At 43.6% G+C, this 27765-nt stretch overlaps 1 protein-coding gene across 2 annotated transcripts in view; it reads right to left on the bottom strand.

The window, feature by feature from the left end:
• Positions 1-27765, bottom strand: part of LOC112265330 (tenascin-like) — a 77936-nt gene that overhangs the window by 24348 nt on the left and 25823 nt on the right. For both annotated transcript variants that reach the window (XM_024442506.2, XM_024442505.2), the window contains exons 2-8: positions 27126-27712; positions 25609-26829; positions 24072-24335; positions 23297-23412; positions 16934-17087; positions 10507-10776; positions 9543-9728 (exon numbers count right to left, since the gene is read on the bottom strand). In XM_024442506.2, coding sequence (XP_024298274.1) covers positions 9543-9728; positions 10507-10776; positions 16934-17087; positions 23297-23412; positions 24072-24335; positions 25609-26829; positions 27126-27606 — 2692 coding nt within the window. In that variant the 5' untranslated portion in view covers positions 27607-27712. The remainder of the gene's footprint in view (positions 1-9542; positions 9729-10506; positions 10777-16933; positions 17088-23296; positions 23413-24071; positions 24336-25608; positions 26830-27125; positions 27713-27765) is intronic.

The raw sequence follows: 27765 nt of genomic DNA on the forward strand, positions 1-27765 counted from the left end.
ACGGAATTAATCGAACAAAAGGACCAATTGTGATGTCAATCAAACAGACTCAATCAAACAGACATCAGGGATAAAATTGTAGACCTGCACAAGGCTGGGATGGGCTACAGGACAATAGGCAAGCAGCTTGGTGAGAAGGGAACAACTGTTGACGCAATTATTAGAAAATGGAAGAAGTTCAAGATGACGGTCAATCACCTTCAATCTGGAGCTCCATGCAAGATCTCACCTCGTGGTGCATCAATGATCATGAGGAAGGCGAGGGATCAGCCCAGAACTACACGGCAGGACCTGGTCAATGACCTGAAGAGAGCTGGGACCACAGTCTCAAAGAAAACCATTAGTAACACACTACGCCGTCATAGATTAAAATCCTACAGCGCACGCAAGGTCCCCCTGCTCAAGCCAGCGCATGTCCAGGCCCGTCTGAAGTTTGCCAATGACCATCTGGATGATCCAGAGGAGGAATGGGAGAAGGTCATGTGGTCTGATGAGACAAAAATAGAGCTTTTTGGTCTAAACTTCACTCGCCGTGTTTGGAGGAAGAAGAAGGATGAGTACAACCCCAAGAACACCATCCCAACCGTGAAGCATGGAGGTGGAAACATCATTCTTTGGGGATGCTTTTCTGCAAAGGGGACAGGACGACTGCACTGTATTGAGGGGAGGATGGGTGGGGCCATGTACCGCGAGATCTTGGCCAACAAATCAAATCAAATCAAAGAGCATTGAAGATGGGTCGTGGCTGGATTTTCCAGCATGACAACGACCCGAAACACACAGCCAGGGCAACTACGGAGTGGTTCCGTAAGAAGCATCTCAAGGTTCTGGAGTGGCCTAGCCAGTCTCCAGACCTGAACCCAATAGAACATCTTTGGAGGGAGTCCGTATTGCCCAGTGACAGCCCCGAAACCTGATAGATCTGGAGAAGGTCTGTATGGAGGAGTGGGCCAAATTCCCTGCTGCAGTGTCCAAACCTGGTCAAGAACTACAGGAAACGTATGATCTCTGTAATTGCAAACAAAGGTTTCTGTACCAAATATTAAGTTCTGCTTTCTGATGTATCAAATACTTATGTCATGCAATAAAATGCAAATTGATTACTTAAAAATCATACAATGGATTTTTGTTTTAGATTCTGTCCCTCACATTTGAAGTGTACCTATGATAAAAAAAATACAGACCTCTACATGATTTGTAAGTAGGAAAACTTGCAAAATTGGCAGGGTATCAAATACTTGTTCTCCCCACTGTATAGTTGATGTTGTGCTTTCAAAAGCTAGTCACAGTTAAAAGTTGTTCAAGCAGGAAAATGGATAATTAACTTCTAGCAGACTCCACATAATAAACGTGGGTCTGTCGAACATTTGAAGTTTGTTGTGATTGTAGCTGTTACATTTTATTACCAGACTTCTCTGGTCTCTACTCCTCCTGTTACGGGGTCTGAGACGCCGAAATTTCCCACCATTAGCTCGGACTAATTGAACACCCTAGTCATTGGCGACTCCATTACCCGCAGTATTAGACTTAAAGCTAATCATCCAGCGATCATACACTGTTTACCAGGGGGCAGGGCTACCGATGTTAACCTTTTGCGTGTAGTGGGCAGTATTTTCGTTTTTTTGGCCAAAAAACGTACCCATTTGAAACTGCCTATTTCTCAGCCCCAGAAACTAGAACATGCATATACTTGTCAGATTAGGATAGAAAACACTCTAAAGTTTCCAAAACTGTAAAAATATTGTCTGTGAGTATAACAGAACTGATACTGCAGGCGAAAACCTGAGGTAAATCCAATCAGGAAGTGCCTCTTATTTTGAAAACACTCTGTTCCTATGCATTCCTTTCCTCCATTTAAAGGGATATCAACCAGATTCCTTTTTCTATGGCTTCCCAAAGGTGTCAACAGTCTTTAGACATAGTTTCAGGCTTTTATTTTGAAAAATGAGCGTGAAAGATCACATTGCGTAAGTGGATAGGTGGGGGCTCTCGGAGTGAGTTTTGAGCTACAGAGTAAAGCGGCCATTGTTTCTCCCGGTGTTATTGAAAAACCTACACACCCGGTTGATATATTATTGAATATATATTTTTAAAAACCTGAGGATTGATTATAAAAAACGTTTGACATGTTTCTGTGGACATTATGGATATTATTTGGAATTTTCGTCTCGTTGTGGTGACCGCTCTTTCCTGTGGATTTCTGAACATAACGCGACAAACAAACAGAGGTATTTTGGGTACAAAAATAATCTTTATGTAACAAAAGGAACATTTGTTGTGTAACTGGGAGTCTCGTGAGTGAAAACATCCGAAGATCATCAAAGGTAAACGATTAATTAGATTTATTTTCTGATTTTCGCGACCTAGCTACTAAATGTGTACATAATGTTTTGTTGTGCTATCGATAAACGTACACAAGCGCTTGGATTGCTTTCGCTGTAAAGCATAATTTCAAAATCTGAGACGACAGGTGGATTAACAAAAGGCTAAACTGTGTTTTGCAATATTGCACTTGTGATTTCATGAATATGAATATTTTTTAGTAATATTATTTGACTGTGGCGCTATGCTATTCAGCAGTTGCTGACGAAAATGATCCCGCTAACGGGATGGGTAGCGTCAAGAAGTTAAGGCTAATCTGAAAATGGTACTGGCTGAAAGCTAAAACTGGCGAGTGTAGAGAGTATAGAGATATTGTTATCCACGTCGGCACCAACGATGTTAGGATGAAACAGTCAGAGGTCACCAAGCGCAACATAGCTTCAGCCTATACATCAGCTAGAAAGATGTGTCGGCATCGAGTAATTGTCTCTGGCCCCCTCCCAGTTAGGGGAGTGATGAGCTCTACAGCAGAGTCTCAAAACTCAATCGCTGGTTGAAAACTGTTTTCTGCCCCTCCCAAAAGATAGAATTTGTAGATAATTGGCCCTCTTTCTGGGACTCACCCACAAAGGCTGTTAGCCAGCCTGCCAGCTTAATGGAGTCTGCCTCTAGCACAGTCAGTGTAGTCAGCTCAGCTATTCCCATTGAGACTGTGGCTGTGCCTCGACCTGGGTTGATCAAAACTAAACATGGCGGTGTTCTCCTTAGCAATCTCACTAGAATAAAGACCTCCTCCATTCCTGCCATTATTGAAAGAGATTGTGATACCTCACATCTCAAAATAGGGCTACTTAATGTTAGATCCCTCACTTCAAAGGCAGTTATAGTCAATTAACTAATCACTGATCATAATCTTGATGTGATTGGCTTGACTGAAACATGGCTTAAGCCTGATGAATTTACTGTGTTAAATGAGGCCTCACCTCCTGGTTACACTAGTGACAATATCCCCCGTGCATCCCGCAAAGGCGGAGGTGTTGCTAACATTTACGATAGCAAATTTCAATTTACAAAACAACCCCCAACCTTTTTCGTCTTTTGAGCTTCTAGTCATGAAATGTATGCAGCCTACTCAATCACTTTTTATAGCTACTGTTTTACTGGCCTCCTGGGCCATATACAGCGTTCCTCATTGAGTTCCCTGAATTCCTATCGGACCTTGTAGTCATAGCAGATAATATTCAAATTTTTGGTGATTTTAATATTCACATGGAAAAGTCCACAGACCCACTCCAAAAGGCTTTCGGAGCCATCATCGAGTCAGTGGGTTTTGTCCAACATGTCTCTGGACCTACTCACTGTCACAGTCACAGTCATACTCTGGACCTAGTTTTGTACCGTGGAATAAATGTTGTGGATCTTAATGTTTTTCCTCATAATCCTGGACTATCGGACCACCATTTTATTACGTTTGCAATCGCAACAAATAATCTGCTCAGACCCCAACCAAGGAGCATCAAAAGTCGTGCTATAAATTATCAGACAACCCAAAGATTCCTTGATGCCCTTCCAGACTCCCTCTGCCTACCCAAGGACGTCAGAGGACAAAAATAAGTTATCCACCTAATTGAGGAACTAAATTTAACCTTGCGCAATACCCAAGATGCAGTTGCACCCCTAAAAACTAAAAACATTTGTCATAAGAAACTAGCTCCCTGGTATACAGAAAATACCCGAGCTCTGAAGTAAGCTTCCAGAAAATTGGAACAGAAACGGCGCCACACCAAACTGGAAGTCTTCTGACTAGCTTGGAAGGACAGTACCGTGCAGTATCGAAGAGCCCTCACTGCTGCTCCACCAAACTAGAAGTCTTCCGACTAGCTTGGAAAGACAGTACCGTGCAGTATCGAAGAGCCCTCACTGCTGCTCCACCAAACTGGAAGTCTTCCGACGAGCTTGGAAAGACAGTACCATGCAGTATCGAAGAGCCCTCACTGCTCGATCATCCTATTTTTCCAACTTAATTGAGGAAAATAAGAACAATCCTAAATTTATTTTTGATACTGTCGCAAAGCTAACTAAAAAGCAGCATTTCCCAAGAGAGGATTTTACTTTCACTTCAGCAGTAATAAATTCATGAACTTCTTTGAGGAAAAGATCATGATCATTACAAAGCAAATTATGGACTCCTCTTTAAATCTGCATATTCCTCCAAAGCTCAGTTGTCCTCAGTCTGCACAACTCTGCCAGGACCTAGGATCAAGAGAGACACTCAAGTGTTTTAGTACTATATCTCTTGACACAATGATGAAAATAATCAGCCTCTAAACCTTCAAGATGCATACTGGACCCTATTCCAACTAAACTACTGAAAGAGCTGCTTCCTGTGCTTGGCCCTCCTATGTTGAACATAATAAACGGCTCTCTATCCACCGGATGTGTACCAAACTCACTAAAAGTGGCAGTAACAAAGCCTCACTTGAAAAAGCCAAACCTTGACCCAGAAAATATAAAAAACTAATCAGCCTATATCGAATCTTCCAATCCTCTCAAAAATGTTAGAAAAAGCTGTTGCACCGCAACTCACTGCCTTCCTGAAGACAAACAACATATATGAAATGCTTCAGTCTGGTTTAAGACCCCATCAAAGCACTGAGACTGCACTTGTGAAGGTGGTAAATGACCTTTTAATGGCGTCAGACCGAGGCTCTGCATCTGTCCTCGTGCTCCTAAACCTTAGTGCTGCTTTTGATACCATCGATCACCACATTCTTTTGGAGAGATTGGAAACCCAAATTGGTCAACACGGACAAGTTCTGGCCTGGTTTAGATCTTACCTGTCGGAAAGATATCAGTTTGTCTCTGTGAATGGTTTGTCGGCTGCTAGAATCCTGACTAGAACCAAAATATTGGATCATATTGGATCATACTCCAGTGCTAGTCTCCCTACACTGGCTTCCTGTCAAGGCAAGGGTTGATTTCAAGGTTTTACTGCTAACCTACAAAGCATTACATGGGCTTGCTCCTACCTATCTCTCTGATTTGGTCCTGCCGTACATACCTGTACGTACGCTATGGTCACAAGATGCAGGCCTCCTAATTATCCCTAGAATTTCTAAGGTGGAGGCAGGGCTTTCTCTTATAGAGCTCCATTTTTATGGAATGGTCTGCCTACCCATGTGAGAGACGCAAACTCGGTCTCAACCTTTAAGTCTTTACTGAAGACTCATCTCTTCAGTACATCATATGATTGAGTGTAGTCTGGCCCAGGAGTGTGAAGGTGAACGGAAAGGCTCTGGAGCAACGAACAGCCCTTGCTGTCTCTGCCTGGCTGGTTCCCCTCTCTCCACTGGGATTTTCTGCCTCTAACCCTATTACAGGGACTGAGTCACTGGCTTACTGGTGCTCTTCCATGCCATCCCTAGGAGGGGTATGTCACTTGAGTGGGTTGAGTCACTGACGTGATCGTCCTTTCTGGGTTGGTGCCCCCCCTTGGGTTGTGCCATGGCGGAGATCTTTGTGGGCTATACTCGGCCTTGTCTCAGGATGGTAAGTTGGTGGTTGAAGATATCCCTCTAGTGATGTGGGGGCTGTGCTTTGGCAAAGTGGGTGGGGTTATATCCTGCCTGTTTGGCCTTGTCCGGGGGTATCATCGGATGGGGCCACAGTGTCTCCTGACCCCTCCTGTCTCAGCCTCCAGTATTTATGCTGCAGTAGTTTATGTGTCGGGGGGCTAGGGTCAGTCTGCTATATCTGGAGTACTTCTCCTGCCTTTTCCGGTGTCCTGTGTGAATTGAAGTATTCTCTCTCTCTCTCTCTCTCTCTCTCTCTCTCTCTCTCTCTCTCTCTCTCTCTCTCTCTCTCTCTCTCTCTCTCTCTCTCTCTCTCTCTCTCTCTCTCTCTCTCTCTCTCTCTCTCTCTCTCTCTCTCTCTCTCTCTCTCTCTCTCTCTCTCTCTCTCTCTCTCTCTCTCTCTCTCTCTCTCTCTCTCTCTCTCTCTCTCTCTCTCTCTCTCTCTCTCTCTCTCTCTCTCAGAGGACCTGAGCCCTAGGACCATGCCTCAGGACTACCTGGCATGATGACTCCTTGCTGTCCACCTGGCCGTGCTGCTGCTCCAGTTTCAACTGTTCTGCCTGCGGCTATGGAACCCTGACCTGTTCGCCGGACGTGCTACCTGTCCCAGACCTGCTGTTTTCAACTCTCTTGAGACAGCAGGAGCAGAAGAGATACTCTTAATGATCGGCTATGAAAAGCCAACTGACATTTACTCCTGAGGTGCTGACTTGTTGCACCTTCGACACCTACTGTGATTATTATTATTTGACCATGCTGGTCATTTATGAACATTTGAACATCTTGGCCATGTTCTGTTATAATCTCCATCCGGCACAGCCAGAAGAGGACTGGCCACCCCTTATAGCCTGGTTCCTCTCTAGGTTTCTTCCTAGGTTTTGGCCTTTCTAGGGAGTTTTTCCTAGCCACCGTGCTTCTACACCCGCATTGCTTGCTGTTTGGGGTTTTAGGCTGGGTTTCTGTACAGCACTTTGAGATATCAGCTGATGTAAGAAGGGCTATATAAATACATTTGATTTAATTGCCTTGCTAATAGATTGAAGCATAATTGGCATAATTTATTTTCAGCCTCTTCATTTTGGAACCTCTATCTGCTCTGATTGATCTAGAAGAGGCACTATATGGGGCAGAAACAACATTTGCTATGATATAAGAGGCTTTGAGATCCTTTTAGTCCGGCTATGTGGCCGCGCTGTGTGGTGCAATTAAGAGTCCTCAGTCCAACGGCCTTCATTTCCTTTATTAACTCCCACAGAGGTCACTAGGCAACCAGGCACAAGAAGCATGAAATTACACCTAACGCAGAGGAAACTCATTATCAATAAAATCACAAGCGTGAAGGCAATTACAGATAATAACTGTGTGAAAAAAGTGCTGAGGTTTGTGAGGAGCGGAGAGGAGCGGAGGGGGACCGGGGAGGCCAGTCAGCTGAATAGAAGCACTGGATGCATCCCAAATGGCACCTTATTCCATATATAGTGCACTACTTCTGACCAGAGCCTATAGCCAGATGGTCCCTGATCAAAAGTAGTGCACTATATAGGGAATAGGATGGCATTTTGGGACACAGCCAATGCCTTATTTACAGGGGATGGGTCTCCCAAGAACAAAGAACGGGCCCCAGACAAAGACACTATTACCCGTTTGGAACTTTTTTTTTCTCAGCCAGGGAGCTTAATCCGTTGATGCAGTGGCACATGGTATACAAAAAGAGTCTGTCCGCCCGCCGGACTCAAAACATGGAGTATAATGGGAACCGGTGCAGGAGGATAAAAAATAGGCCCTCCCTGCATTTCTTGTTAAACCAGGATGAATCTCACATTGAAGTAGTAGTGTTATTCCATTTAAGGCCTGAATGCAATCTCCCTTGAGCTGTTTTCTAATAAAGTGGGGGTCTTTTGTGGTCGGACAAACGTTTGATGACAGAAAAACAAAGCAGTCCATCTGTAAATAAGTGTATTGAATTTAATAATGACAATTTAGAAGGAGGGCCACAAACTCTTGGCAGCAGAACAGTTGGCAGAGCGAGGCTGCCGTTTACATTGAAAAACAATATACACTATATATACAGCAATATGTGGACACCCCTTCAAATTAGTAGATTCAGCTATTTCAGCCTCACCCATTGCTGACAGGTGTATAACATCAAGCACACAGCAATGCAATCTCCATAGACAAATATTGGCAGTAGAATGGCCTTACTGAAGAGCTCAGTGACTTTCAAGGTGGCACCGTCAAAGGATGCCACCTTTCCAACAAGTCAGTTCGTCAAATTTCTGCCCTGCTAGAGCTGCCCCGGTCAACAAATGTGCTGTTATTGTGAAATGGAAAGGTCTAGAAGCAACAATGGCTAAGCCGCAAAGTGGGAGGACACACAAGCTCACAGAACGGGACCGGCGAGTGTTGAAGTGTGTAGTGTGATAAAAACCGCCTGTCCTCAGTTGTAATACTCACTACTGAGTTCCAAACTGCCTGTGGAAGCAATGTCAGCACAAGAACTGTTTGTCGGAAGCTTGATGAAATGGGTTTCCATGGCCGAGCAGCCACACACAAGCCTAAGATGACCATGCTCAATGCCAGGCGTTGGCTGGAGTGGTGTAACATCCGCTGCCATTGGACACTGGAGCAGTGGAAACGTGTTCTCTGGAGTAAAGAATCACTCTTCACCATCTGGCAGTCCGATGGACGAATCTGGGTTTGGCAGATGCCAGGAGAATGCTACCTGCCCCAATGCATAGTGCCAACTGTAAAGTTTGGTGGAGGAGGAATAATGGTCTAGGGCTTTTTCATGGTTCGGGCTAGGCCCCTTAGATCCAGTGAAGGGAAATCTTAAGGCTACAGCATACCACGACGAGTCTGTGCTTCCAACATTGTGGAAACATTTTTGGAAAGGCCCTTTCCTGTTTCAGCATGTCAATGGCCCCGTGCACAAAGCGAGGTGCATACAGAAATGTTTTGTCAAGATCGGTATGGAAGAACTTGACTGGCCTGCACAGAGCCCTGACCTCAATCCCAATCTCAATCCTGACTGCTAGCAATTGCCCAACATCAGTGCCCGACCTCACTAATGCTCTTGTGGCTGAATGGGTGCAAGTACCCGCAGCAATGTTCCAACATCTAGTGGAAAGCCTTCCCAGAAGAGTGGAGACTGTTATAACAGCAAAGGGGGACCAACTCCATATTAATGCCCATGATTTTTGGAATGAGATGTTCGACGAGCAGGTGTCCACATACTTTTAGTCATGTAGTGTATATTCATTTACACAAAGACAGGACGGTTGTTTTATAGCTGTTCTCACATTGATTGTTTTTTTAAGAGGTAACAACAAAAATATCTAAAAACTGAAAATTCACAGATATTACACAACACCACCACCAAAAGCATCCTGTTATAACTAGACTAGTGGAGGGGCTCTGTCTTACCAGTGATCTTGAACAAAGGAAAAGGAGCAGTTGCCACTACCTTGCTCTACAACCAAGGTGCATGAACTGAGGAGTAAACGGAAGAGAAGAGGAATTCTTGGAAGAGGAACTCTTGGAGGGCAGTTGGAGTTGATAAAAACACATAGTTATTGATATAACTAACACGTTTCGGCCCTTACAGTTCATCAGGGTTTTACAGATATGTAGTAAAATGAGATCACTTACCAGTGATCTTGGCCTGGGTGGTGTCCAGGGGTCCGGTAGGGAACAACAGCTCTCCATGGTCTCCTCCAGAGAGGGGGCCATATTTGATGCGGTAGTTGTCTACTTGAGCCTGGCTGTTCTTCCACTCCAGAGTAATGCTCTCGTCAGTCAGCTCTACCGTCTGCAGGTCCCGCGGGGCATCCAGGTCTGGAACACATCCAGTCATAGATCAGGCAGGGGGGAATGTCATGATCCCTTCGCAAATACAATACGATGTGTGGTCCAGACCCCAGTTGAGAACAGACCAACACTTTTTTATCTCCGGTTAGTATGTTTGCCTAGGATGTGGCCCCCTGGGCAAAATGACTTTGACCTGGCCTAGTTGATCAAAGATACTGGACAGTTTTTAATCTATTTTTTCAGCTTATTGGATGTATATTTTAATTTAATCTAAATGTATAACAGCTAAAGGGTAAGACATTCACATATAAACATTTCAATAATCAACATTACCTTTATTCTAATCAAAGACCCAGCAAACAAATTATTACACATCCATCATTTTGATATTGTGCTGTTTAAAGAGATCCACACTTCCAGCCACTTTCCCCAAATTCCCATGTTTTCCTGAAATCCCGGTTGAACGATTTCCAGATTTCCTGCTTATTCCCTCCCGATTCCAGGTTTTTCCAGAAATCCCAGTTGGAGCATTCATGGATATCCTGCTTATTCCCTCCAGATTCCAGGTTTTTCCAGAAATCCCAGTTGGAGCATTCATGGATATCCTGCTTATTCCCTCCAGATTCCAGGTTTTTCTAGAAATCCCAGTTGGAGCATTCATGGATATCCTGTTTATTCCCTCCTGATTCAAAGACTTCTGGAAAACTTTTGCAACCCTAGTGTTGTATAGTTTGCTTGTCCCTAATGGGCCCTGGTGCACTACAAATGGAATAAGGTGCCAAATGGAATACAACTCTTGTCTCACCTGTTAGGAAGGTCTCAGATATAGGCACGCTGGTCATCTCTCCCCTCTTGGCCATGAGCGACACCTCATACTCTGTGTCAGGGTTCAGGCTGCCCAAGTGGTGCTGTGTGTCGCTGGAGGACAGCTCCACTGTGTTCCTGTCTGAGGGGTTGTCGCTGGGCCCATAGGACACTCTCACCCCATCCACCATGGCCACAGGCAGGAACCAGGTCACCAGCGCTGTGGTGTCCGTTACATCACGCAAATTCACCTCTCTAGGAGAATCGATCTCTGGGGAGAGAGGAGGTGGGGGGGGTGAATACAGGGTGCGATATGAATACAGCTCTATGGTACCTGGTCAAATGTATTGTACTATATAGGGAATAGGGTGCAGTTTGAGTCGCATCCCAGGACTGAAAACATTTAGTTAGCATTCATGATGTTTTTCATGTAGAGCAGCATTTCCCAAACTAAGTCCTCGAGTCCCCAGGGGGTGCACATTTTGGGTTTTGCCATAACACTACACAGCTGATTCAAATGATCAAAGCTTGATGATTAGTTGATTATTTTAATCAGCTGTGTAGTGCTAGAGCAAAAACCAAAACGTGCACCCCTTGGCGTCCAGAGAACTGAGTTTGGTCAGAGAACGGGGTTTATTAAGGCAGGTTGTCTATTTTTAATAAGGTGATACTGGGTGCAGGTGTCCTGGTAAAAGGCCATGGATAGGGCAGAGAGACTTGGAATATGATTTAAAGAGTTTGAGCTCTAATCAGAGCCTTTGTTACAGGGTTGAATATGAATAGTGACAGGATTTAGTACCAATAATCATTTGAAAATAAACTATGTTTTCTTTTAGGCATCCATGCATGACGTTATTAATTTAAGTACAGATCAAAACCCAGAGCATGAAAAGCACTTTCCCTAGATTATGATGGAATTGATTTGTCACAATTAGCAACTTCAGGAAAGTCAACCTTCTGCAGAAGAAAGATAAAACAGGGAATCTGCACTGGAGCTTAACATAGATTTAACCGCCAATGAGATTGGCTGGCTGGCTGTGTGTGTGTGTGTGTGTGTGTGTGTGTCGTTCGAGGGTTGTGATTGTTTCCTGGGAGGATGATGGCTTCCCATGAGCCGGAGTGGTCCCTCCCTCCCACACAAACACACACCATGGGGGAGGGGATGTGGGAGGGCATGGGGGAGGGGATCTCTCCATGCAATTAGTCCCACAGAATGCTAATCCCACTACACTATGTCTATATGACTATTAAAACCTACCCTAATCAGAAACCATGTATAGATGGCGGCATTCGCGCAAAGCTGAATGTGCAAGCCATCACATTCAATGATGGAAAGATGACTAGGAATATGGCCGAATATAAACAGTGTAGTTATTCCCTCTGCAAGGCAATCAAACAAGTGGAATGTCGGTATAGGGACAAAGTAGAGTTGCAATTCAACGGCTCAGACACGAGACGTATGTGGCAGGGTCTACAGGCAGTTATGGACTACAAAAAGAAACCCAGCCAAGTCACGGGCATCGACGTCTTGCTTCCAGAAAAACTAAACACCATTGCCCGCATTGCGGGCCCCCCTCTCCTTCTCCATGGCCGACGTGAGTAAGACATTTAAACGTGTTAACCCTCGCAAGGCTGCTGGCCCAGACGGCGTCCTTAGCCGCGTCCTCAGAGCATGCGCAGACCAGCTGGCTGGTGTGTTTACGGACATATTCAATTGCTCCCTATCCCAGTCTGCTGCACCCACATGCTTCAAGATGGCTACCATTGTTCCTATACCCAAGAAGGCAAAGATAACTGAACTAAATGACTATCGCGTCGTAGCACTCCCCTCTGTCATCCTGGAGTGCTTTGAGAGACTAGTCAAGGATCATATCCCCTCCACCTTACTTGCCACCCTAGGCCCACTTCAGTTTGCAAACCGCCCCAACAGGTCCACAGACGATGCAATCGCCATCACACCGCACACTGCCCTATCCCATCTGGACAAGAGGAATTCCTATGTAAGCATGTTGTTCATTGACTACAGCTCAGCAATCAACACCATAGTACCCTCCAAGCTCGGCCCGCCCCCAGGTGGTGAAGGTAGGAATCAACATCTCCACTTCACTGATCCTCAACACTGGGGCCCCACAAGGGTACGTGCTCAGCCCCCTCCTGTACTCCCTGTTCACCCATGACTGTGTGGCCATGCACGCCTCCAGCTCAATCATCAAGTTTGCAGATGACACAACAGTAGCGGGCTTGATTACCAACAACGACGAGACAGCCTACAGGGAGGAGGTGAGGGCACATGGAGTGTGGTGTCAGGAAAGCAACCTCTAACTTAATGACAACAAAACAAGGGAGATGATCGTGGACTTCAGGAAACAGCAGAGGTAGCACCCCAGCCTACAGGGAGGAGGTGAGGGCACTCGGAGTGTGGTGTCAGGAAAACAACCTCTCACTCAACATCAACAAAACAAAGGAGATGATCGTGGACTTCAGGAAACAGCAGAGAGAACACTCCTCTATCCACATCGACAGGACAATAGTGGCGAAGGTGGAAAGTCGGCATACACATCACGGACAAACTGAAATGGTCCAGCCACACAGACAGTGTGGTGAAGAAGGATCAACAGGAGGCTGAAGAATTTTGGCTTGTCACCTAAAAACCTCAACGTTTACAGATGCACAATTCAGAGCGCCCTGTCGGGCTGTATCACCGCCTGGTATGGCAACTGCGCCGCCCTCAACCGCAAGACTCTCCAGAGGGTGGTGCGGTCAGCACAACGCATCACCAGGAGCAAACTACCTGCCCTCCAGGACACCTACAGCACTCGATGTCACAAGGAAGGCAAAAAAGATCATCAAGGACAACCATCACCCATCCCACTGCCTGTTCACCCCGCTGTCATCCAGAAGGCGAGGTCAGTACAGGTGCATCAAAGCACGGACCGAGAGACTGAAAAACAGCTTCTATCTCAAGGCCATCAGACTGTTAAACAACCATCACTAACACAGAGGCTGCTGCCTACATACAGACTCAAATCACTGGCCATTTTAATAAATGCATCACTAGTCACCTAAAAAAATGACACTTTAATAATGTTTACATGTCTTCCATTACTCATCTCATATGTATATACTGTATTTTATACCATCTATTGCATCTTGCCAATGCCGTTTGGCCATCGCTCATCCATATATTTATATGTACATATTCCTATTCCATCCCTTTACATTTGTGTATTAGGTCATTGTGAAATTGTTAGATTACTTGTTAGATATTGCTGCACTGTCTGAACTAGAAGCACAAGCATTTCGCTACATTCGCATTAGCATCTGCTAACCATGTGTATGTGACCAATAAAATTTGATTTGATTTGACGTAGCATTAGTCTGTGTGTTTTAATGGCAGACATAGAGAGGCCTTGAGCTACATGGAGATCTAGGTAACATAATCCCAGTGCTGTTGTGTAAAAGTATGTTTGTGTGTGTCCATGTGTATGTGTGTGTGTGTGTGTGTGTACGTGCGTGTGTGTGCATGTGTGTGCACGCATGTGTGCAAGCACACGTATGTGTGCGGTGTGTGTATGCGTGTCTCAGGTTCCAATGTTCAACAGCTCAACAGCTCCATAAACTTTAGACACGGACATGCTAGTCCTATAGTGTCAGTCAACGCTATAATGTGCAAACTACCCTCCGATAAAGAGGAAGGGGGGCGTATAAGAGGAGAATGTCAGGTAGCTAGTGGCTTATTTCTGTTTACTCTGGCAAAGCGAATGCATTTTTCAAACCATAAATAAGCAGAGAGAGCCTGACCTTGAATTGGGATGGAGGTGAGCCAATAAAGGTTAGTACAGAAACCTGTGAAGAACATTTGCTTCAGGATATTGAAATGTCTTTACTCTGATTTGTTGAAAGAGAACTCCTGCAAGGGCAGGGGTGAAAGCTCCCAGTCTGTTCAGCTCCCACGTCAGCGCTGGCATGTTCGATTAAAAACCATGAGCTGGCGCACACCCAGGAGAAATAGTTTGTGTGGAGGTGCTGACTAACGGCGAATAAAGTATATACTATCAAAAGAAAGGAAGTCACACACTCCACGTATAAACTCCCAGCAATTGAATGGGTATTTACCAACGTTTCTGCATCACTGTGCCTTCCTCTGGGTAATGTCATGAATACTTGAACCAGGTTATGTAGACACACAGTGCAATTAGTGTAATCAATGATAGTAGTGAGGGGTGTGTCTTAATGATTAAGTTAATTAAAATTAATTTGTGAAACTATTAAAAAAATAGTATTTGGCATATTAAATATATTACACTATTGTTATCATACAGAAACATAATGGAATATTGTATCATATTAGCATCAACATACGTTGGTTGTTTCATTCAATTTCACATAATCATTTCGTACTTAATTTCATATTTGTTACATGTAATCTTTTGATTCAACCTTAATGTATAATGAGCATCACCAAACAGAGGGAACATATTAGGTGTACTCTAAATCACAAAAAATAAGTTGAATTTCTATGTGTGAAATTTCCCAAGATACCAACTTTCTATACAGTCGCGAAATTACACAAACAAGTGTCTCCTCCACCAGGTAGACAGACCCATTGTAGCAGCAATTGACTCTGTAACATCAAACATTTCCACATTTGTGGATTACCACATTAAACTGATGGTTGAGAATCTCCCATCTTAGGTCAAAGACACGAGTCACATGATCTCATTGATAGAGGACTTAGGAAGGTTACCAGAGGGCACCCTGCTGACCACTAACATCCCACACACTGGAGGCTTGCAGGTGTTACAACACTTCCCTCAGCGGAGAGACTCTACTTGCTCCATCCAATGATTGCATCTTACAACTTACTGAACTGGTATTATCCCATAACTACTTTGTCTTTGAGTCAGACTTTTTCCTTCAAAGTCGGGGTGTAGCCGTGGGCTCCCCTTTTCCCCCCAACTATGCAAACCTGTATGTGGGACAATTTGAAGAAGCACTCCTTTATAAAACAGAGACACCCCTTACTTTCTAAAATACTTCTATGGAAGAGATATATAGATGATGTCTTTGTGCTATGGGAAGGAAGTCAGCAGGAACTAAATGAATTCCAAACTCTGCTAAAGGAGAACTCTGAATACCTCAAATTCACCATGCAGACTGATGAGAAAAAAATAAACTACCTGGACTTATGGATCATCAAAGAGAATGATGCATTACACACAGACTTATTCACAAAGCCCACAGATCGCAATACCTTGTGCCTATGTGCGGATAGTATGCATCCTCTTCCCCTCAAGAATGGTCTACCATATAATCAGTTACGCAGGGTTAAACAGCAACGCAAAAAAAATGACAGATAAATTCAAAATGAGAGACTACAAGGACAAAACTCTTGATGCTGCAATGATGAAAATATCTCAAAAAACAAAAGAGGAATTACTAAAAACTCAACCAAAGAAGAAAAACAACGCAATCGTACATGAAGGTTTCGGAGAAAATGAAAGATCCTGATAAAGCACTGGCACCCCGACTGGTTGTCTATAAGCATGGTCACAATATTGGAGATAGTTTGGTGAGATCTGACATGCCCCCTGAGACTACTCAGACTCTCTTGACACCTATCCCAAATGGGAACTACAAATGTGGCTCATGCACACAGTGCAATAGCACTATAAAAGCGTCTTTCTTCAGACACCCACATACAGGTTGAAAGATCCCTATTAGGAGTATCATCTCATGCAAAACCAAGGGAGTAAATCTACCTCATCACCTGTTCATGTCGAAAAGCCTACGTAGGACACACGAAAAGACAATAAAATCAACGCCTAGCTGAACACCCGAGCTCAATCAGGTGTAAGAACATTGACTATCCAGTAGCAGCTCACTTTGTTGAAGCTAACCACTCAATCTCCTCCCTCAAATACACAGGCATTGAGCATGTTGCGCTACCAAGGAGAGGAGGTAACATGGAGATCCTACTATTACAAAGGGAAGCCATTTGGAACACACTCACAGAGCTGCAGCAGTGCGGATATTCAATAGAGAAAGCTAGTGAATCAAGGTGACAATGTGTTTCTGTGTGTAACTATGACAGCTGTAAGCTGCTTCTGAGTGTATTGCTGGGAATCATGTCTTTTAAATCTCCAGCAGGCGGTCAGAATGGCGTAGAAGGGGTTTATGGATTATATCCAATGCAAATATGTCATGAATACAAGGATTACAGAACACTTGAGGTTGGCAAGAAATAGTTCATCATATTTTGAAATAGTTATTTAATTTACTTGTTTTATTGCGCGACAAGCTACCATCTACGCAGATTCAACATTCAGGTTAATTTTCCAACTGAAAGATATTGGCATGGAGGAGCAAATTTTTGTCCTAAAAAACAAGTGAATAGAACTCTATAAGAGCTGTATGTATGGACTCACTTGTGAAAACGCTTTTGCGTGCTGCAGGTCCGCTGGTGTTGTTCTTCACCACCTCCAGTTTGACCTCGTACTCCTGACCAGGTCCCAGCCCAGACTGCTCGAACATGGTGTCAGGGCTGCCCAGGGAGTTCAGAATCTCCCCGTTCTCCTCTTTCTGGCAACACCAAACAACACCAGTCATTAAAACGGGATGGCATGTTTTATGACACACTTCACCCTGGGGATCAAGGTCTATCTATCTAGTATATCTACCGTTACCCACCTCAAAGTCAAGGTTAGCTTTGGGCTGATTCCCAAATGGCACCCTAATCACTACTTTCCCAGGGCCCCTCTGGTCAAAAGTAGCACACTTTATAGTAGATGGGGTGCTATTTGAGACATAGACTTGGTGTGGGAATAGGGCAGCCACATCGTACTCAGAGGATTCTGTCTGTGATGGTTCAACTACAGAAAGGATGTGGGGGGGAACTGAATGTAATGAACTGTGGCTTTCATGTCCTTGGGCTACTTCTCATAGGCTTTGGAAAAGAAAAAACAAAGCATTCAGAAACAATAATGGTTCTGTGCCTCATTGCTGCAGTACATGGCCATTAGAGCTGTCGACAGAAGCCTCGCAGAACATTTAGTCACATTTAACTGCTGACTTAGAGACTTGAATACGGGCTCTGCTACATTATTTCCACAGGATACTCAGGTTCACATAGTATTTGTCCCAAATGGCACCCTACACCCTATTCCCTATACAGTGCACTACTTTTGACCAGAAACCATAGACCCATAGACTTCTGGTCAAAAGTAGTGCACTATATAGGAAAAAGTGTGCCATTTAGAACACAAACGCACATAGCTAGGGCAATTACTGAAGCTAGGAGTGGGTCTGTCTGTCCTTTCAGGGGGCGGTGTATGGTTTCGACCACAGGAAAGTGGGGATAATGATAGGCTTTTGGCTTCTGATGATCTCAGCCTCCTCCATGTAGAATATGTAGAGACAGATCTATTAACAACAAAATGCACCATGGGAGATGAGGGAAAGGCGTGTTCATCACTCACATTGTTTGAAGACGAGGGGTCTACTACTGATAACTCAGTGTTTCTATAGATGAGAGGTCTTGTACTGATAACTCAGTGTTTCTATAGATGTGAGGTCTGCTATTGATACCTCAGTGTTTCTATGAATGAGGGGTCTGTTATTGATAACTCAGTATTTCTGAAGATGAGAGGTCTTCTACTGACATCTCAGTGTTTCTATAGATGCGAGGTCTTCTACTGATAACTCAGTGTTTGTATAGATGAGAGGTCTACTACTGATAACTCAGTGATTGTAGAGATGAGAGGTCTACAAAGGATAACTCAGTGTTTCTATAGATGTGAGGTCTGCTATTGATACCTCAGTGTTTCTATGAATGAGGGGTCTGTTATTGATAACTCAGTATTTCTATAGATGACGGGTCTGCTATTGATAACTCAGTGATTCTAGAGATGAGAGGTCTACAAAGGATTACTCAGTGTTTCTATAGATGTGAGGTCTGCTATTGATACCTCAGTGTTTCTATGAATGAGGGGTCTGCTATTGATAACTCAGTGTTTCTATAGATGACGGGTCTGCTATTGATAACTCAGTGTTTCTGAAGATGAGAGGTCTTCTACTGATAACTCAGTGTTTGTATAGATGAGAGGTCTACTACTGATAACTCAGTGATTGTAGAGATGAGAGGTCTACAAAGGATAACTCAGTGTTTCTATAGATGTGAGGTCTGCTATTGATACCTCAGTGTTTCTATGAATGAGGGGTCTGTTATTGTTAACTCAGTATTTCTGAAGATGAGAGGTCTTCTACTGACAATCTCAGTGTTTCTATAGATGAGAGATCTTCTACTTATAAGTAAGTGTTTCTATAGATGAGAGGTCTACTACTGATAACTCAGTGTTTCTATAGATGAGAGGTCTACTACTGATAACTCAGTGTTTCTATAGATAAGAGGTCTGCTATTGAAAACTCGGTGTTTCTATAGATGATAGGTCTACAACTGATAACTCAGTGTTTGTATAGATGAGAGGTCTACTACTGATAACTCAGTGTTTCTATAGATAAGAGGTCTGCTATTGAAAACTCGGTGTTTCTATAGATGATAGGTCTACAACTGATAACTCAGTGTTTGTATAGATGAGAGGTCTACGACTAATAACTCAGTGATTCTAGAGATGAGAGGTCTACAAAGGATAACTCAGTGTTTCTATAGATGATAGGTCTACTACTGATATCTCAGTGTTACTATAGATGATAGGTCTACTACTGATGACTCAGTGTTTCTGTAGATGAGGGGTCTACTACTGATAACTCAGTGTTTCTGTAGATGAGAGGTCTACTACTGATAACTCAGTGATTGTAGAGATGAGAGGTCTACAAAGGATAACTCAGTGTTTCTATAGATGATAGGTCTGCATTGAAAACTTAGTGTTTCTATAGATGAGAGGTCTACTACTGATAACTCAGTGTTTCTGAAGATGAGAGGTCTACTTCTGATAACTCAGTGTTTCTATAGATGAGAGGTCTACTACTGATAACTCAGTGTAACTATAGATGAGAGGTCTACTACTGATGACTCAGTGTTTCTATAGATGAGGGGTCTACTACTGATAACTCAGTGTTTCTATAGATGAGGGGTCTACTACTGATAACTCAGTGTTTCTATGAATGAGGGGTCTGCAATTGATACCTCAGTGTTTCTATGGATGAGGGGTCTGCTATTGATAACTCAGTGTTTCTGAAGATGAGAGGTCTTCTACTGACATCTCAGTGTTTCTAAAGATGTGAGGTCTTCTACTGATAACTCAGTGTATCTATAGATGAGAGGTCTTCTACTGACAACTCAGTGTTTCTATAGATGTGAGGTCTTCTACTGACCACTCAGTTTGTCTTTAGATGAGGGGTCTACCACGGATACCTCAGTGTTTCTGTAGATTAGAGGTCTACTACTGATAACTCAGTGTTTCTATAGATGATAGGTCTACTACTGATAACTCAGTGTTTCTATAGATGTGAGGTCTGCTATTGATAACTCAGTGTTTCTGAAGATGAGAGGTCTTCTACTGACATCTCAGTGTTTCTATAGATGTGAGGTCTTCTACTGATAACTCAGTGTATCTATAGATGAGAGGTCTGCTATGTACCACTCAGTTTGTCTTTAGATGAGGGGTCTACCACTGATACCTCAGTGTTTCTGTAGATTAGAGGTCTACTACTGATAACTCAGTGTATCTATAGATGATAGGTCTACTACTGATAACTCAGTGTTTCTGTAGATTAGGGGTCTACTACTGATAATTCAGTGTTTCTATAGATGAGAGGTCTACTACTGATAACTCAGTGTTTCTATAGATGAGAGGTCTACTACTGATAACTCAGTGTTTCTATAGATGAGGGGTCTGCTATTGATAACTCAGTGTTTATATAGATGAGGGTTCTGCTATTGATAACTCAGTGTTTATATAGATGAGAGGTCTGCTATTGATAACTCAGTGTTTATATAGATGAGGGGTCTACTGCTGATAACTCTGTGTTTCTGTAGATGATAGGTCTACTACTGATAACTCAGTGTTTCTATAGTTGATAGGTCTACAACTGATAACTCAGTGTTTATATAGATGAGAGGTCTACTGCTGATAACTCTGTGTTTCTGTAGATGAGGGGTTTACTACTGATAACCCAGTGTAACTATAGATGAGAGTTCTGCCTCCAATAACTCAGCGTTTCTACTACTGATAACTCAGTGTTTCTATAGATGAGAGGTCTACTACTGATAACTCAGTGTTTCTATAGATGATAGGTCTACTACTGATAACTCAGAGTAACTCTAGATGAGAGGTCTACTACTGATAACTCAGTGTTTCTATAGATGAGAGGTCTTGTACTGAAAACTCAGTGTTTGCATAGATGAGGGTCTACTACTGATAACTCTGTGTTTCTATAGATGTGAGGTCTTGTACTGATAACTCAGTGTTTCTATAGATGAGGGGTCTGCTATTGATAACTCAGTGTTTATATAGATGAGGGGTCTGCTATTGATAACTCAGTGTTTATAAAGATGAGGGGTCTTCTACTGACATCTCAGTATTTCTACTGCTAATAACTCAGTGTTTGTATAGATGAGAGGTCTGCTATTGACAACCCAGTTTTTCTATAGATGAGAGGTCTACTACTGATAACTCAGTGTTTCTGTAGATGAGGGGTCTACTACTGATAACTCAGTGTTTCTGTAGATGAGGGGTCTACTACTGATATCTCAGTGTAACTGTAGATGAGAGGTCTACTACTGATATCTCAGTGTAACTATAGATGAGAGGTCTACTACTTATAAGTAAGTGTTTGTGTAGATGAGAGGTCTACTACTGATAACTCAGTGTTTCTGTAGATTAGAGGTCTACTACTGATAACTCAGTGTATCTATAGATGATAGGTCTACTACTGATAACTCAGTGTTTCTGTAGATTAGGGGTCTACTACTGATAATTCAGTGTTTCTATAGATGAGAGGTCTACTACTGATAACTCAGTGTTTCTATAGATGAGAGGTCTACTACTGATAACTCAGTGTTTCTATAGATAAGAGGTCTGCTATTGAAAACTCAGTGTTTATATAGATGAGGGGTCTGCTATTGATAACTCAGTGTTTATATAGATGAGGGTTCTGCTATTGATAACTCAGTGTTTATATAGATGAGAGGTCTGCTATTGATAACTCAGTGTTTATATAGATGAGGGGTCTACTGCAGATAACTCTGTGTTTCTGTAGATGATAGGTCTACTACTGATAACTCAGTGTTTCTATAGTTGATAGGTCTACAACTGATAACTCAGTGTTTATATAGATGAGAGGTCTACTGCTGATAACTCTGTGTTTCTGTAGATGAGGGGTTTACTACTGATAAACCAGTGTAACTATAGATGAGAGTTCTGCCTCCAATAACTCAGCGTTTCTACTACTGATAACTCAGTGTTTCTATAGATGAGAGGTCTACTACTGATAACTCAGTGTTTCTATAGATGAGAGGTCTTGTACTGAAAACTCAGTGTTTGCATAGATGAGGGTCTACTACTGATAACTCTGTGTTTCTATAGATGTGAGGTCTTGTACTGATAACTCAGTGTTTCTATAGATGAGGGGTCTGCTATTGATAACTCAGTGTTTATATAGATGAGGGGTCTTCTACTGACATCTCAGTATTTCTACTGCTGATAACTCAGTGTTTGTATAGATGAGAGGTCTGCTATTGACAACCCAGTTTTTCTATAGATGAGAGGTCTACTACTGATAACTCAGTGTTTCTGTAGATGAGGGGTCTACTACTGATAACTCAGTGTTTCTGTAGATGAGGGGTCTACTACTGATATCTCAGTGTAACTGTAGATGAGAGGTCTACTACTGATATCTCAGTGTAACTGTAGATGAGAGGTCTACTACTTCATATAGATGAGAGTGTTTGTGTAGATGAGAGGATATCTCAGTGTAGATGAGAGGTCTACTGCTGATAACTCAGTGTTTCTACTCTACTACTGATAACTCAGTGTTTCTATAGATATTTCTGATAACTCAGTGTTTCTATAGATGAGAGGTCTACTACTGAGGTCTACTACTGATAACTCAGTGTTAGATCTGATAACTCTGTGTTTCTATAGAGAGGTCTACTACTGATAACTCAGTGTTTCTATAGATGAGAGGTCTACTACTGATAACTCAGTGTTTCTACTACTGATAACTCAGTGTTTCTGAAGATGAGAGGTCTACTTCTGATAACTCAGTGTTTCTATAGATGAGAGGTCTACTACTGATAACTCAGTGTAACTATAGATGAGAGGTCTACTACTGATGACTCAGTGTTTCTATAGATGAGGGGTCTACTACTGATAACTCAGTGTTTATATAGATGAGGGGTCTGCTATTGATAACTCAGTGTTTCTGAAGATGAGAGGTGTACTACTGATAACTCAGTGTTTCTATAGATGAGGGGTCTACTACTGATAACTCAGTGTTTCTATAGATGAGAGGTCTACTACTGATATCTCAGTGTTTCTATAGATGAGAGGTCTACTACTGATAACTCAGTGTTTCTATAGATGAGAGGTCTACTACTGATAACTCTGTGTTTCTATAGATGAGAGGTCTTGTACTGATAACTCAGTGTTTGCATAGATGAGGGTCTACTGCTGATAACTCAGTGTTTCTATAGATGAGAGGTCTACTACTGATAACTGTGTTTCTATAGATGAGAGGTCTTGTACTGATAACTGTGTTTCTATAGATTAGAGGTCTACTACTGATAACTCAGTGTTTGCATATATGAGGGTCTACTGCTGACAACTTACAGTGTTTCTGAAGATGAGGTTCCAGCCATCAAAGGGGATGTCCAGGGGGTCCCACTGAACCTCTACTGCAGTCTCCCTCACTGATGTGAACTTGAGTCCCTCGGGCTCAGGGAGATCTAATGGGATGAGACTTACAAATGAAACCATGTTTGATATTCTGTTTACTAAATCCTCAGGACACCAAGCATATGGTCTGTGTCAAAAATTGCACCCCTTTCCCTATATAGTGCACTGCTTGCGATCACAGCTAGCCCTGTGTGTCCTGTCAACAGTAGTGCACTATATAGGAAATAGGCTGGCTGGTTCCAATGATGGGTAAATAAAGTGTAACAACATTGAAAAACTACCACATCCCAGGTACAATTAGGGATTTAATTCAATGAGATTAGCAACAGATGCATGAGCCCTGCAATCAATTTGTTGATATAATTAGATTTTTATTGACTGCCCGTTATGAATGTTACTTTTGCATTACTTCAGATCTGGGAGAGCCGACAAGTCAGGTACCAAAGGTGAGGTCAGGGTGTACGGAGTCCATTTTAGGACAGTCTCAGTCAGACTTGAGTCTGTCTTATCACGAGTTCCAGGAGAGACTGAGATGGCCTTAATATGGACACCGTAGAGGTGAATTACATCTCCGGGCTGAAGTTTCCCCAGTTACAGATCTAGGATCAGCTTACCTTCCACCAATCCTAACCTTAAACAATAGTGGGGAAAATGAAAATCTGACATATGGTGAGAGTCTTCGGTCAACTTTTTATTACTCCTGACTTACGTGTTGCCACTCTGGCACTGACAGGGACACTCCTCTTGTTGCTGAGGACTGCGAAGACACTGATCAGATACTCCACACCAGGCTCCAGCTCACTGATGGTGGCGTTCTTCTGATCCCCATGCACACGCATGTCCAGCTCCAGGCCTCCAAGGGCGGTGGGCACATAGGTGACCAGGTACTCTGCCACCTGCATCTCGTTAGCCCAGGACAAGTCCACTGTCTCTGGGGTGACCTCCTGCACTGTCAGGTCCTTGGGTGGAGACACTGGAGAGAATCACAACCACATCATGTTAGGGGACATATTCAGAATAGTATCTATAATTGTAACAGATTAGTGTTTTTTATTGCTTATACCATGGACTTGGTTGGGTACGCTTTATAAGATGACAAAATAATACACAACTATGATACGTATCACAAACGCAAAGGACAATGCCTATGAATCACTTTGAAGTTCATGTAGTCTTATTGAGCAGGGAAATTAAAATGTCCGGATTTGCTGAACGTAGAATTTCTGTCTGGAAATTCCAGCAGCTGCACAACTACACTTCAATGGAGGGTGGGAATCGAATAGCATCAATTGCCAAACCCATTTTTTATTTAAATGTCTCTGATCTGAGGTATTTTGCGGCATCTAACGACATAAATTCGACAAAATCATCAATTCTCCAAGATGACTCCAATAGCCATGGACATTTTCATTTGACATCCACATTAAACAGCAACATTATTTATTCAAAGCAATATAACCAATATTGTGCAGCCAGACACTTTAGCATTTCAATGAATGTCATCATGCTGAAATGTTCCTTAAACATATCAGCCATAAACCAATGATATCACATCAAGCCATACTCCCATCAACCAAAGGATGTGAGATCTCTCTCTCTCTGTCTCTTTCTGTTTGTCCAAAATGACACCCTATTTCCTAGTACAGCGATTCTCAACTGGTGGGTCATGACCCAAATACGGGTCGCGGGAGGTTTTGAATGGGTCGAGAGTGTGAGCAAACATTTTTATTGAACATTTTTTATGAAAAATACTCCAGTCTGAAAATTAAACTACTAAAACCAGGTAGAAAGTGTGTAGAAATGAACCTATATATTTTTTTAAAATGTAATATTTTTCTTTAATCATAGCATCTTCGATATAGAGTTATTAGCAGCGCTATTTAGAGGATTTGGTTGATTTTGTGTTCTCAAACCAGTGAGCTTAACATTCCTCACGCAGAATATGGGCTAAATTAAATTGATGACAATGAAAAAGGTGGGACTGCTGTTCCCTTTTCATATAACTAGTACACTTACTATCAATATAGCATTCAAAATAGTTTTCCAGAGTGCATTTTAGCCCCCCCAAAAATTTCTATTGGTTTGTGACTGAGACAACCTGGTTCCATTTGGGTTCTGAGGCAAAACCAGTTGAGAACCACTGCCCTAATACACTACTTTTGACCAGAGCCCTATTGGCCCTAGTCAAAAGTAGTCCACTATAAAGGGAATAGGGTGCCATTTGGGATTAATCTTCGGTTTCTTACCCCCAGAGCAGTCCTCTCCGATGAAACCTTCATTACACAGACACACTCCATCCATACATCTCCCCTGGTCCTCACAGTCTCCTGGACAGGTCAGCACAGAGCAGTCCAGGCCCTGGAATCCCTCGAAGCACACACACGTCCCGTCCACGCAGTAGCCCCTCTCCAGGCAGTTTTTGGGACATGTCTTCTCACTGCAGTCCTCCCCAGCAAAGCCTTTGTTGCACACACACTGGCCGTTAACACAGTGCCCACGGTTCAGACATTTGTTGGGACAAGTCAGCTCGCTGCAGTCTTTGCCCGTGAAGCCAATGAAGCACACGCACGTGCCGTCAACACACTCGCCGCGTCCCAGGCAGTCTTTGGGGCAGGTCTTGATGCTGCAGTCGTCCCCGGCGAAGCCTTTACTGCACACACACTGTCCATTCAAACAGCGGCCTCGGTTCAGACACTTCATGGGGCAGGAGATTTCAGAGCAGTCATCACCCTCAAATCCTACATTGCAGATACACTCTCCATTGACACACTGGCCTCTGTTGCTGCAGTTGTCTGGGCAAGACAGGATGGAACAGTCCACTCCCTCGAAGCCTGGGTCGCAGATGCACCTCCCGTTGAAGCAATGGCCTTTCTCAGTACAATCGTTGGGGCAGGTGAGCTTGGAGCAGTCTTCGCCGCTGTAGCCAGAGTGACACACACATTGGCCGTCGACACACATCCCACGGTTGTTACAGTTGCTGGGGCAGGTGAGTTCCCCACAGTCATCCCCGGTGAAGCCCTCCTCACAGAAGCAGGTTCCGTTGACGCAGCGACCGCGGTCGTAGCAGTCGTTGGGGCAGATGAGCTCGGAGCAGTCGTAGCCCATCCACGGCTCGTCACACACACACTCATCGTCTACACAACGGCCACGTCCCAGGCAGTTGTTCAGGCAGTTGGTCTGGGAGCAGTCGTTCCCGGTGAAGCCGTCCTCACAGATACACATGGCGTCGATGCACTCCCCGTTGTCCCCACAGTCCTCCTGACATGGCTCCATGCTGCAGTCGTCTCCGTGGAAGCCCTCGAAGCAGACACACTTTCCATCGACGCAGCGTCCCTGGTCTTGGCAGAAGTTGGGGCACTCAGACTCGGTGCAGTTGGGTCCCTTCCAGCCGGGCTCACACACACAGCTGCAGGTCTCAGTGCTGAAGTTACCACGGCCGTTACAGTAAGGCTTGGTGGCCACCTCACCTGAGGAAACGTAGAGGAAACAACACATACATCTATTAAATTGTGATAATATTATCATCTTTGCAGCAAATAATATATGTACAAAAAGTAATCTAAGTGAAAACTATAACTCTAACTGCCGCAAGAACAGTGTTTCTAAATCCTGGTCCCTGGAACCCAAAGGGGTGAACATTTTCCTTTTTGGCCTAGCACTAACACATTTTATACAACGAATCTACCCACTATCAAGCCTATAGTTGAAACAGGTGTGAAACACTGCCTGAGAATGTCTTTGGTCAAAATGTTCTGTGCTATACCTGTAACCTGGGCTCCACAGCAACCGGCTCCACTGCCACACTGTTCTCTGAGGCTGGACAGCTCAGACTCCAGCATCTCCAGTCTGCTAAAGATGTCCTTCATATCAGGCATGTGGTTGTCACAGCCACATGCCTGCTTGGGGATGTTGATGCGGTGGGTGAACACGATCTGGTTCTCTCCGTCCATCGTGTGGTCCTTGTTCTCCATGCCCTGCATGACCGACTGGACTGGACTTCGTTTAGGCTTGACCTTGGTTCCTTCTGGGCTCTCCATGTTTACGGAACACAGGGAGCTGGAGGGGACGTTGATGTTGTAGACGTGGTTGAAGACCACTGGTTGGTCAGGGTGGGGCAGGGTCAGGTTCTTAGAGGGTTCTCTCAGGGTTTCTCTGCGGTGGCGGATGATCTTCTTGACCAGGCCGGTGCTGGAGAGTTGAAGCAGCACAGCCACGGTCACACAGCCTAGGAGCAGGCCTTTCATCACCCTGATGACCAGGTCCAGTCACGTCCTGCTGGGGGCGCTTGTGAGTGGTCAGAGACGGTGGAGGAGAATGGAGTCCTTCTATCTGGGAGATGGCGCAGATGCCCTTGTGTGTAAGAAAGAAAGAAATAAGAAAGAAAGAAAGAAAGAAAGAAAGAA

Source organism: Oncorhynchus tshawytscha, linkage group LG12, assembly GCF_018296145.1.
Source record: "Oncorhynchus tshawytscha isolate Ot180627B linkage group LG12, Otsh_v2.0, whole genome shotgun sequence".
Classification (NCBI taxonomy): Eukaryota; Metazoa; Chordata; class Actinopteri; order Salmoniformes; family Salmonidae; genus Oncorhynchus; species Oncorhynchus tshawytscha.